Source organism: Cryptococcus neoformans (genome assembly GCF_000091045.1).
Source record: "Cryptococcus neoformans var. neoformans JEC21 chromosome 12 sequence".
NCBI lineage: Eukaryota > Fungi > Basidiomycota > Tremellomycetes > Tremellales > Cryptococcaceae > Cryptococcus > Cryptococcus deneoformans.
The window spans coordinates 537,406-549,774 of NC_006681.1; the positions used below are offsets into that span (position 1 = coordinate 537,406).

The 12,369-nt window shown below is 49.4% G+C and overlaps 4 protein-coding genes across 4 annotated transcripts; all 4 read left to right on the forward strand.

The window, feature by feature from the left end:
* The first annotated feature begins 63 nt into the window (after positions 1–63).
* On the forward strand, positions 64–4,947 carry CNL05500 (sulfite reductase, putative). Its single transcript, XM_024658190.1, has 7 exons — positions 64–228; positions 287–2,824; positions 2,876–3,146; positions 3,336–3,817; positions 3,873–4,405; positions 4,460–4,520; positions 4,573–4,947. The coding sequence occupies exons 2-7, from the start codon at positions 287–289 to the stop codon at positions 4,813–4,815; spliced, it is 4,128 nt and encodes a 1,375-aa protein (XP_024513860.1). The 5' UTR covers positions 64–228; the 3' UTR covers positions 4,816–4,947.
* Positions 4,948–6,859: 1,912 nt separating this feature from the next.
* On the forward strand, positions 6,860–7,889 carry CNL05510 (expressed protein). The gene is made up of 5 exons (XM_568087.2): positions 6,860–6,954; positions 7,029–7,051; positions 7,296–7,416; positions 7,483–7,501; positions 7,605–7,889. Exons 1-5 carry the CDS (start codon positions 6,925–6,927, stop codon positions 7,634–7,636), a joined length of 225 nt encoding a protein of 74 aa, XP_568087.1. The 5' UTR covers positions 6,860–6,924; the 3' UTR covers positions 7,637–7,889.
* Positions 7,890–7,966: 77 nt separating this feature from the next.
* Positions 7,967–10,466, forward strand: CNL05520 (ras-related protein ypt1, putative). The gene is made up of 9 exons (XM_024658191.1): positions 7,967–8,048; positions 8,371–8,429; positions 8,518–8,613; positions 8,908–8,964; positions 9,024–9,052; positions 9,101–9,168; positions 9,221–9,455; positions 9,501–9,889; positions 9,947–10,466. Exons 2-8 carry the CDS (start codon positions 8,397–8,399, stop codon positions 9,598–9,600), a joined length of 618 nt encoding a protein of 205 aa, XP_024513861.1. The 5' UTR covers positions 7,967–8,048; positions 8,371–8,396; the 3' UTR covers positions 9,601–9,889; positions 9,947–10,466.
* Positions 10,467–10,500: 34 nt separating this feature from the next.
* Positions 10,501–12,287, forward strand: CNL05530 (hypothetical protein). Its single transcript, XM_568089.2, has 6 exons — positions 10,501–10,742; positions 10,813–10,899; positions 10,946–11,214; positions 11,265–11,861; positions 11,922–12,027; positions 12,081–12,287. The coding sequence occupies exons 1-6, from the start codon at positions 10,718–10,720 to the stop codon at positions 12,137–12,139; spliced, it is 1,143 nt and encodes a 380-aa protein (XP_568089.1). The 5' UTR covers positions 10,501–10,717; the 3' UTR covers positions 12,140–12,287.
* The last annotated feature ends 82 nt before the right edge of the window (positions 12,288–12,369 follow it).

The window sequence follows — 12,369 nt, forward strand, 5'->3', positions numbered from 1 at the left end:
CTGGGCTTTAACGCACGCCATCGATTGTTTTAGAGGTGATTTTCGGGAACTTTGCTTCGTCCAGCTGATTTCGCAACCTATAATTCATTTCCATATCCTTGTACAATTATCTTTTTCTTCTTTCAAAACCTTACGCAGCTCCCCGTCCATCCCTTTTACTCAACGTATCTCGCCCTGTCTCGCCTCTCCGCTCCTGGTCTTTCTGGTCACCCGAGGTACACAGCAAAGGTATGCACCCATTCCTTTCGCCTCCACCAGCTTCCGACGCTGACTTTTTTTTATTCAGATGTCTGTCCTCGCCGCCATCTCCTCTCTCCCTGCCACTTCCTACTACCATCCCATTGCCCAGGTCCCCGCTGGGGCCTCTAAACTCAACCCTTACCTCCCTCTTCCCCAGTCATCCACTCCTACTGTTCTCTTCACCAACGCAAACTTGCTCCACTCTCTCCCCACCGCTTCTCTCAGCCGAACTGTCATCCATGTTTTCGACGCCGAAGAGATTGTTACCCCCAAGGGAGCCAATGCTGTCTCATTGATCAGCCGATCTTCTCAAGGCGCTTACGACCACGCTTTGCTATCCCTTCGTCTTGCCCAGGACAAGGACGCCGTGGTCTACCACTTTATCCCCTCTGGTCTTGAGGGCGAAATCCAAACTCTCGAGGATGCTCAAGCTTGGCTTTCTGGTCCTCTTGACGCTCCCGACCTGTCCAATGGCGACGATGCTGAGCCTTCGGCCGAGGCCAAGCTTATTGCCGCCTACGAATCTATCAGCCTTTCTCTCCTCAAGCTCACTCGTCGACCTCAGCGACCTTTTATCCACAGCAAGGCCGAGTCTTCTCGACTTGTCGTCAACTTCCTCCCCTCTCCTGTAAAGTCTGAGAACACCATTGATGTCGTCCTTGCCATCCCTGCTCCCAAGGAGAAGCTCAGCTCTTCTCTCTCCGGTGTCCAGGAGGTTGTCGTCGTGGAGGCCGGTAGCGGCAAGTACGGTCCTGCATGGGCCTCTGTTGTTGACGCTCTTGAGGGCGCCGATGTGACCATTCGATCGGTCTTGGTAGGTGCTTCTGCCTCTTCCGAGGAGATCGCTGCCGCCATCACTGGTGACACCCCTATCACTCGAATTGGCAAGCCTCTTTCTTATAATATCCCCTCTAATGCCGTCACTGTGCCTTCTCCCGAATCTACCTACACTGAGCTTCTTGCTTCTTCCCCTTCTCCTCTCGAGGTTCTCAACGACCCCTCTCACCTCGCTGCCAATGAGTCAACTTCTCCCCTCTACGCCTTCGGTAAGGCTGTTGCCATCCGAAAGGAGCGTGCCAGGCTCGTCGAGCTTGCCAAGAAGGTCCTCAAGGCCCCCAACACCAAGCCTGAGGTTCATGAGGCTCTCTCTGCCTGGCTTTTGGTTCGAGACGAGAAGAAGGGTGCCGTTGAGGCCGGCAAAAAGGTTGAGGCTGCTATCGGCGCCGGTAAAGGTGACGAGAAGGAAATCGTTGAACTCGGTCAAAAGGGCCATTGGGAGAAGCGAGCTCTCTGGATCGTGATCTCCAACTCTTGGGCTGTCGACCTTGCTTCATCCGGTCTTCACCACGCTCTTGCCTCTGGTCTCGACATCAATCTCCTCGTTTACGAGACTGCTGCCTCTCCTTTCTCTCCCAACGCTCCCGCCCAGCCTCCCAAAGAGCGCAAGAAGGACCTTGCTCTCTACGCCCTCAACATGGGGGACGTCTACGTTGCTTCCGTCGCCGTCTACGCCGATTACGCAGGTGTTCTCAATGCCATGCGCGAAGCCGAGAACTACTCTGGACCCGGTTTGGTTCTTGCCTACTTGCCTTGGGGTGAAAAGGAAGACGGCCAGGCTGTCTCCGACAGTGAGAACGCCGGCCCTCTTGAGCGACTTCGTGAGACCAAGCGAGCTGTTTCTGGTGGCTGGTGGCCCATGTTCAGGTGGAATCCCTCGCTTCCTGACGAGAAGCGATTCTCTCTCGACTCTTCTCACATCAAGGCCGCTCTCTCCGAGTTCCTTGACCGACAGTCCCACCTCTCTCAACTTACCCTTGCCACTCCCGCTATCGACTCTAGCGTAACCTCCTCGGCCGGTACCGAGCTTCTCGCTGCCCGCAAGGAGAAGGCCAGGAAGGCTTACGATGCCCTCCTCAACTCCCTTGACGGCCCCGGTCTTCTCGTTCTCTACGCCAGTGACGGTGGTAACGCCGAGAAGCTCGCCAAGCGACTTGTTGGCCGAGCCAAGATGCGTGGTGTCAGTGCTTCCCTCCGTGTCCTCGATGAAGTTGCCGGTTCCATTGTCGAAACCCTTAGCCAGGAGCAGAACGTACTCATCGTCTCTTCTACCGCTGGTCAGGGTGAATCTCCTCTCAACGGTCGAGAGTTCACCAAGGCTCTCTCCAAGCTTTCTCCTTCCGACGAGTTCAAGGAGACTAAGGTCGCCGTCTTCGGTATGGGTGACTCTCACTACTGGCCTCGTCCCGAGGACGCTGGCTACTATAACAAGCCCGCCAGGGATCTTTTCCCCAAGTTGATTTCTCTTGGTTGCCAGGAGCTCTTGCCTCTTGGTCTAGGTGACGACTCTGATCCTGACGGTGTCCAGACTGGTTACAAGCCTTTTGAAGCCTCTCTGTGGAGGGCCCTTGGCGTCGACAGCGTCGAGGTCACTGAGGAGAAGGAGGAGGTCGTTGCCAATGAACACATCAAGATTGCCTCTGACTATCTCCGAGGCACCATTCTTGAGGGTCTTGCCGACAAGTCTACTGGTGCCATCTCTGCCTCGGACGCTCAGTTGACCAAATTCCACGGTACTTACATGCAGGTGAGTACATCCCATGTCGTGTATAGAAAAAGAATGCTGATTATTCTGTAGGATGACCGAGACATCCGAGAGTCTCTCAAGGCCCAAGGTCTCGAGCCCGCCTACTCTTTCATGATCCGAGTCCGAATGCCCGGTGGTATCTGTTCTGCCAAGCAGTGGCTCGACATGGACCGCATCTCTGATGAGCACGGTAATGGCACCTTCAAATTAACTACCCGACAGACCTTCCAGTTCCATGGTATTATCAAGAGCCACTTGAAGAAGGCTATGCAGGCGATCAACAAGAGTTTGTTGGACACTATCGCAGCTTGTGGTGATGTCAGTAAGTATTTATTCCCATCTTTGTCTTTCTGGTTTCTTTATAAGTGATGATCACAACACGACGGTCTTCTTACAAAACCCATGGTGTAAAGGCCCGAAACCCATTTTTTCCGGGCACCCGATCTGAATCTTCTTCCATTTCTTCGCTTCTTCGGCAATTTGGGAGGCGTGAGCTGACTAAATATTTTAGACCGTAACGTCCAGTGTACTGTCAACCCTTCTCTCTCCAAGACCCACGCTACCGTCTACGAGTTCTCCAAGGCCGTCTCTGAGCACCTCCTTCCTGCTACCAACGCCTACCACGAAATCTGGCTTGACAAGAAGAAGATCTCTGGTGACGCTGTTCAGCCTTTCGATTCCGACAGCGAGCCTCTCTACGGTCCTTACTACCTGCCTCGTAAATTCAAGATCGCCATCGCTGTCCCTCCTGACAACGCTGTTGACGTCTTCACCAATGATGTTGGTTTCATTGCCATCGTTGAAAACGACGAAGTCATTGGTTACAATGTCAGCGTTGGTGGTGGTATGGGTGTTACCCACGGTAACAAGAAGACCTACCCTCGTTTGGGTGATGTCATTGGTTTCATCACTCCTGAGGACGGTAAGAAGGTTGCTGAGAGCATCATGTTGGTCCAGAGGGACCACGGTAACCGACAGGACAGAAAGAACGCCGTAAGTCACACTTTATTACCTTCACCCGGACCAGTGCTTATACTTTTATGTGCAGCGTCTGAAGTACACTGTCGACCGACTTGGTCTCCCCAAATTCAAGGCTTTCGTCGAGGAGCGATGGGGCAAGAAGTTTGCTCCCGCCCGAGCTTACCATTTCGATTCTAACCTCGACCACTACGGTTGGAGCCAAGGTCACGACGGCAAGTGGCATTTCACCATGTTTATTGAGAACGGTCGTGTCGAGGACAACTCTCGTCACCAGTTCAAGGCCGGCCTTCGAGAGATTGCCTCAGTTCACAAGGGCACTTTCCGATTGACTGCCAACCAGCACTTGATCCTTTCCGACATTGCTTCCGAAGATCTCGACGAGATGAAGAGGTTGCTCGCCAAATGGGGTTTGGACAACCTTGACCATTCTGGTGTTAGACTGTCAAGTTCCGCTTGTGTTGCCTTCCCCACTTGTGGTTTGGCCATGGCTGAATCCGAGAGGTACTTGCCTGTGTTGATCGACAAGGTCGAGAAGATCTGTGAAGAGGCGGGTGTCAAGAGTGACGATCTTGTGATGAGGATGACTGGTTGCCCTAACGGGTAAGTAACTTGACTGTCTCCATTGCCAGTAGGGAATGCTGACTTTCGGTACAGATGTGCTCGACCGTGGGCCGCTGAGGTTGCTTTCGTCGGTAAGGCTCCTGGTAGCTACATGGTGAGTGTCTTGTATAGTCCGTCACTTAAAGCAATGTTAACCCTATTTTCAGATGATGCTCGGTGGTAGCCATCTCGGTACAAGATTAAACAAGCCCTTCCTCGAATCCGCCTCCGAACCCGAAATCCTTGCTGTCCTCAAACCCATGATCAAGCGATGGGCGCTTGAGCGACATGAGGGTGAAAGATTTGGTGACTGGACTATCCGAGCGGGCTACATTAAGCCCACAACACACGGAACAAACTTCTGGGAGGACGCGTTCCCTGCTCAGGCAGGCACAACTGTGACGGCATAGATGATTCAAGTTGTAATGGCGAAGAAGTAGTGTCAAAAAGAAGTTGAGGTTCTTGCTTTGATTGTTTTCGTTTTCTTTTTTCTCTAGTGTCAATCAATTCTCATATCTGTTTCATTCATGCATATGGCTCGGTAACAAATCTCAGGGTGTTCTTTCGTTCATTACACCTCTTCTCTTCGCCCCATATCCGACGCATTCTCGGTGAGCTTTTGGGTCTCCTCCCCTTTATTTGGCGCATCCTGTGTGAAACCACGGTCTGGTATCAGATAGAGGGCGAGACACAATGCCATGATGAGGAAAACACAGGCCAGAGCAAGTGCAAAAGTGGCTATGGTAGCAGATGAGATAAATGGTCATTCATCGATTCATTATCATCGTCGGTCAGGAGCATGGAAAGAGAACGTCTCTTACTTACTGCTTGTGCTCATTCCGAACTGCCGCCGAACTTATTTGTACAATGAAACGCTTAGGACTACATAAATAAACCTAGCATCTTACCTGCTACCAAAACGGTTACATGTGAATCTTGCAAGAAAACCATCATGACAAAGGATCTGCGAGGTCCTTTCATTGCCAAGGCCGGGATGGCGGGCGCTTTCCGTAGACAAGAAAACATGGTAACTTCCAAATTGCTATTACCGCTATTAATTATTATAAACCTTTCGTTCCCACATACCTGATTCAAGATGACAAATAATGGAGCTGTCGAGCAAATACACTATCATGAATCACCCAGTCATTTAAAAACTAATCTATTGAACAACAAACACTTATTAGCACCGCAGCAGTCTGTGAGCTGATGGGTTTTCCGCCCAAAACAATGGCACGGGCGTGCCTCCTGCTTTGTCCGACGTAGCCAAGGACACTGCTATGTGTCGTGAGCGCCTACCATATACGCTAGGCCCTGCAACCAGCACATTACCACATCGGTTTCCTCCGATTTGACCTCCATCGTTAGTGAGCATTAATATAGGCGGCTTAGCAAGAGTCGAGATGGAGATCCTTCATAAAACTACTTGGAAACGTGCCGATATATATTCGGGGAGCCGCGAGGAAGCAAGAGGCGTTACTTTTGGCAAGTTCATTGGAAAGGTGAGGATAACTCAAGAGACAGCAGACTTGGCTGTGGTTCGGTACACAAAGAGGCAATGCGGAGTAACTGGCAGTGCCACGATGGCATTGCCTTCCTTTGCTACCATCAGTTGTGGTGTAGCGCCTTTCTTTCCCATTCAATCCCTACAGCTAGAGATCTGCATCATTGAATATATTAATCGCTCACTGATGGTTAAACAATGAGATGTATACAGAAGGGGCACGCCAAAGGATCGCCGGATATCCGCACTGCTGCACTTTCCTTACACAGTTTGACGCAAATCACGAAAGAGCGGAAGTACTGGCTCTGAGGGTAGATCATATCAAAAAAAAGAAGATCTTATCCTGATTACGAGCACAAGGCCATATTCCACTGGCCAAAACCCCGTCACATCGCTCGGTTTGGAAGAAAGATTTTGGCGGAAAAGAGGCGACAAGAGTCCACCGTGAAACCTTCAACACGAGCTTCGAAGGGCATTGTTCCAGCATCCAAAGGGCATCAAGGATGTCTCTGACCTTCCCATCTGTGCTTGAGGATTCCGGTGGAGACCTATGTAAACCAAAGCAGGACTTCTCTGAAACAGGGGTTCGAGGAATGCGAGGATTCATACCGCAAGACATTACTTGATTAGGCCGTTGTATGGGGGAATAGTCGAGTATTGAGAACTGTCGCAGGCAGAGAAAATCATGTGAACAGGACAAGTACAGTGTAGTTTGTAAAGTTGACGATAATGACAACAGCACGAAGGAGTAGCCAATTGCACATGTTGGCTGTATAAATGAGTACATAACAAGAAGAAGAGGGAGGAGTGAGAACACGAAGCTTGCTTGAGTTGATGATAAGATGAGTCTCATAAATCCCACATCATCCTGGATTGCAACAATTGCAAATAGAATGGCAATCTCGCCTTTTTGGTTGGTGCGTTTGTTCTCCGTGTTTTCCGACCGCACCTCCGCACATCGTATTCCCTCTTTCCTTCCTTGCCATCCCACAGACCCTCTCATTCCATCGCCATAATGCCTGCTTACATCCGAAGGACACAGCTTGTAAGTTTATATGCTGGAGTAAAGAGAGACGCTAGCACGATCTTGAGCGAAGGCCGAAGCTGATTTGTATTTAGGGTTTCGCCGGTATCACTCCTGAGTACGTTTGACTCCTTCAATGCTTGGAAATTAAGAATAGAGTGGCTGGAGAGCTGGAGGGATACGGGCGCAGGGATACTGGGAAGGAATGGGTGCTGACTTTGCTTCGCGATTTCTTATTACCCGATCATACAACCACTGGTGACTTGCGACTTTACCCATCACATATATTCGGTCCAATTCATTCGTTCATACCGCAATGTCTAAATCTCATTTCACGCATACTCATCCGACAATTAAAACAGGCGATTGAGGTTTTGGGGTACTAGCGCCGCCGTCTGGGGTGTCGCTGCCGGTGCCGCCGTTAGCTTCTACCTCTCTGAGGTCCCTATTTTCCAAAAGGATGTCTTGATCAAGGTCCCTGTCGTGAGTAGCTGTCTTTGACTGTGATGATGCTCCTGTGGACAGCATATACTAATGGTTGATATCTAGGTCGGTTCTTATTTCAAGGGTGCGTCGCGGTCAACGGGGATCATGCGTTTCAGTACTGACATTAGGCTTTACCATTCCATTTCCCTTTGCTTGCTCTATCAACCATCGGCTATTTACAACAGACACTACCCCCGACTCCGATAAGCCTTTCTAAACTGGTGGATCTTGGGTGTTGTGTAATTGGGTAGTGCTGTAGACTGGGCATATCCTGCATGAAAAGCTCATAGATCACGGCTGTTTGTGATAAACATGGGGTGCACGAGATTGTACGAGGGTCTAGGATTATTATTCTGTATGCTTGTTCGCCATCTTGTCGTGATTCAAGCATAAAGAGGGTGGAGTTGCATACATGGGAGCAAGTGCCACACGGATAAACGCCGCTTAAATCCGAGATAGTTAAATGATCCCCCATTTATGATCTCGTGCTCTGACACCGCACGTCACCGTGGATCAGGCTGGAATGTGTTGGGCGTTGTATTTGCCGCTCAGTAACAATTCAACCTTCGTTATTGTATCCCCTACGTTCAATTAGTCAGCTATCCACACGCCCCTTTATTCACTACAGTGTAAGTTGAAAGCTGGAGGAATGAAAATGGCGGTTGAAAGGGAAGGCGGAAAGCTCCTCAGCGAGATAAGAGTGCGCGTGCAGACGGTTGGCCGGTGGTGCTTGTGGGTGGACATGAGTACGGCGCTAACATCTTTTATTGTTTATCTACATCATTTTATCCTACTACACACACCGGCCGAACTTGTATCTTCAAACTGTCCGATATATTGTTCAACTTACATCGCCATATCGCTATTTCCACGACGTCACCACACCCCAACACTGTACTTAACCACCTTTTGGCCTTTTCTACAATAATCTATACCTTGCTGGGCCAACAGTAATCACCAAGTAACGCAACGCCATAATGTCTGCCCCAGAATACGACTACCTTTTCAAGGTTTGTTTCGACCCAAAACGAGAATACGCAACTCGCGTGACGTGGATCAGGAGCTGATGTGAATTTATGTCCTTTTGTCGACTTGTAGCTCCTTCTTATCGGTGACTCTGGTGTCGGAAAGTCCTGTCTGTTGCTCCGTTTCGCGGACGACACCTACACAGAGTCTTATATTTCCACTATCGGCGTGAGTATTGCGGTTTCAGTCACAGCTAGAGAAATGGATGAGTTGTGTCCGAGGACGTCGGTCGTGAGGGGTCTTGGAGGGATGCGTATGGCAGTAGAATGAGGATGAAGTGAAAATTGGACGGCTATGATGTCGCGTGGGGTTGGAGGCGATCCATGAATGAAAATGGGCTGCAAATGAAAGGCAGGAGCGAATGGCAAGCAAGCTATTGCGCCATGGCGGGAATTGTCGTTGGAATTATGATCACTGATCTTGAGAAATGTGAGGGCGGGACGTAATGCTGATATACCGTAGGTTGACTTCAAGATCCGAACCATTGAGCTCGAAGGCAAGACCGTCAAGCTCCAAATTGTGCGTTAACTTCCGAAATGGTCATGAGCTATGCTGATGAAAGCTGTTCCTTCCAATAGTGGGACACTGCCGGACAAGAGCGATTCAGGTGAGACATGTTTTCATACTTGGTTATGTATCGTCTAACGCGTCACAGGACCATCACCTCTTCTTACTACCGAGGTGCTCACGGTATCATAGTAGTCTACGACGTCACTGACCGGGGTGAGTTATTTGTTTGATTTCATTGCCTGTAATTTCTGACCATGCGGTCTAGACACCTACACCAACGTTAAGCAATGGTTGCAAGAAATCGACCGATACGCTGTTGAGGGTGTCAACAAGCTCTTGGTTGGTAATAAGTCTGATTTGGCGACTAAAAAGGTTGTGGAGTATGCCGAAGCCAAGTCTTTCGCCGACGAGCTTGGTATTCCCTTCCTCGAAACTTCCGCCAAGAACGCTACCAACGTCGAACAAGCTTTCTTGACCATGTCTAAGCAGATTAAGGACCGGTGAGTCACATTCTCAGTGAAGAGCTGGTTGCTAACATAAACTAGAATGGGATCATCTACTATGGCTTCTGGACCTGGTGCCAAGTCCACCATCAAAGGTCTTGGACAGAACGTGGAGCAGAAGACCGCTGGTGGATGCTGCTAAACGCTCATCTCATAGGCGAACGTGTGTGCGTATGCGACATGGAGTTGAAGTAGATCCGGTGGCGGAAGGTGCAGGGACGGACAAGGAAGTGATGGTCGAGCAATGGGTGCGGAGGATGCTGAGAGGCCCACTGTTCTTTTCGATTAGCTTTTGCCTTTTGTAGACGTCTTACGCTTGGTTTCTGAAATCTCATCTGATTGTGCTTTGTGATGTTTATCTGCATGAGTTTAACCTATTATGTTTCAAGGATTGTGTCGAATGGTTCGAGATTTGTCGAACATGGGCGACTGTGAGTCCCCCTAGCATTAATTCCCTTATCGTCCAGTCGCTGATCCGGTGTATGCAGACTCGTTGAACGAACTTAGTGGACTGTGCGATCTTTCGGCTGGCAGAAGCTTTCCCATGGCTTACACTGTATGATAAAGCGTCATTAAGGACAACGTCAGATACCAGCAGGTGTTTTACATCTCATCATTGTCTCAGCTCGATCTACGATCTAATATCTAACATCCCGCTATTACTTTTGGTCCGCTAATAATATAATCCAGAAGCAAGCAGCAAGGCTGAAAGCTAAAATTATATGACACCTAACCTCTAGCACGTCTCATCTGTAATCTGTCGTCTATTGCGATCATGTCGCCGGTTCAGCATCAATCAATACTACGCCCCGGTGCGTCATCCATCCTTTGAGGCATCCTTCTTCCTTCTCGTTACCTGAGGGACCCGGATAACCTCCATCAGCAATCCGAGACAAATTACCTAGCACTAATCAGGGCGCGCGTTGACCATCGGCGACATACCTTTCCTCCACCCTGGTTTCTCTGCTAATGACGATTAGTACTTTTTGATTGTTAATATATGACAATATGATATAGATTTTTTTTTTGCCGCAATGTTCCCCGAAAGGACTGCATAATGATTGGCGCAGTTTCAAGATGTCTCGGTCTGCCCTAGAAGAGGCCACGGTTCTTCCACCCTCCACAGATGTCGCCTTCAACTAAGCGGAAGGTGGACCAGTGGAGAAGACTATAAGGGAAGGAGTAAAAGTCCGATTTAAGTGTCCCCCGTGACGAAATTGGATTGCGGCTCATCCACAACTACCCACTCATTGAACACCATGTCCGCTACGGCTTCAATTGAGAGTCAGTGCTTCTCCACTCATACATATTCAAGATATCCAAAATCTAGTCACTAACGAACATGTGCTCGCAGCCACCATCCAACAAGGGGCAGATGGACAGTTTCTGGACCTCTCGTCTTTTGTATTCCCGAAAATGTACGACGAGCAAGAGATGTTCGGTATGTCTAAACCCGTAACCAGTCGTTCTTTGCTGACTGGCTATAGACCCATTCCCGGGATTCGACTCCTCAACGTCTGCTCCTCATGCCTTGGTAGCTACCCCGGAGGTACCTCATTCTGGCTCCCCTATTGAGCTGTTTGCTGGTCAGCATCCTTCACGAGCGAGTACACCTATACAACAATATACCGGCTTGGAAATGGCTGTAGAGGAAGATGATTATTCGGAAGAGGATTTGTTTCGTGAAAACGAGAAGGAAGTGGCGTATAATGAAGACACAGATTGGAAGATGGACGACGATGATATGCATGTGACAGTAAGCTCATTCAGAACTTTATACTTTCAGTCAGAGCTGATCTTCTCTAGAATGTCCACATTCAGGACCTGCCCCAGTACGCTCCACTTTGCATCTCGACTCCTAGAATTTCCCCTCATCTCTACGCATCGGCTCCCCCTCCCGCGCTACCTGAACTGCTCGTTTCTCGGCTGGATGAGCAACACTCTGCTCGGTACCCTCAACTCGGTCGGGCTCGAGTCGATTTACCTGCAAAGAAATCCAACGCGAACAAAAGGGAGTCATCGACCTGGGTCCGTCGTTCTACCAGGGTAAGATCACGGAATGCTAGTGAGCTTCAGCATCGGCAATGTACCATTCCAGACTCACCACCAAACTCAAGCTCAACCGCAGCCTCAATTGCAACTTCGTCTGCAGAGTCAAATTATACAGTTTCCCCATCTCCTGAACCTTCACGTTCACGACATTGCTTATCGAAAGGATCAACTTCTTGTACACCCCGTCTGGCAAGCTCATCGCCCGAGGCACAGCTCATCCAACTTGCGCGACAAGCGGAAGGGGCAATCAGAAAGAAGGAAAAGGGTAGGCGAGCTTCTGCAAAAAGGAATCTGCAGAACAAGAATGCGCAAAAGAAATACAGGGACAAGAAGAAGAACCTGGCCATCAGAGTAAGAGCCCGAGGACCTTGTGTCTTCCCTTGCACCTCGTACTGATGTGAACAATCGCAGACTTTTGACTTTGCCGTTGAAATGACGAAACTCGGTTGTATTATTGAAGGGCGGATGGCCAAGGCGTTTCGGGATAGGGTCAACGGATACCTGAAGGATATCAGTGGTGAGCCCTTGGTTTTACAAACAACATATCCTGTTTAACATTGATTCTTATAGCTATGGACGATAATTATCTGAAAGAGTTCATGGAGCGAACCGAGATGGATTGTAGATAGATTGTACATCTATTATATAATCTGCGCAGTGTTGTAGATTGAATGCTTTCGTCTCTTTTGGCCCTTTGGGGGTCATCATATATATTTAGGAGGATAGGAAGATGCCATACATCATCTTACTTTCTCCTATTCCTTCCGTAGCTGCGGTAATGTTTGTACTGATGCACGTCCCCGGCGGGCAGGGTGGCGTGATCCGCGTATAATAAGCGCACAGATCTCCGTCTCGTAAC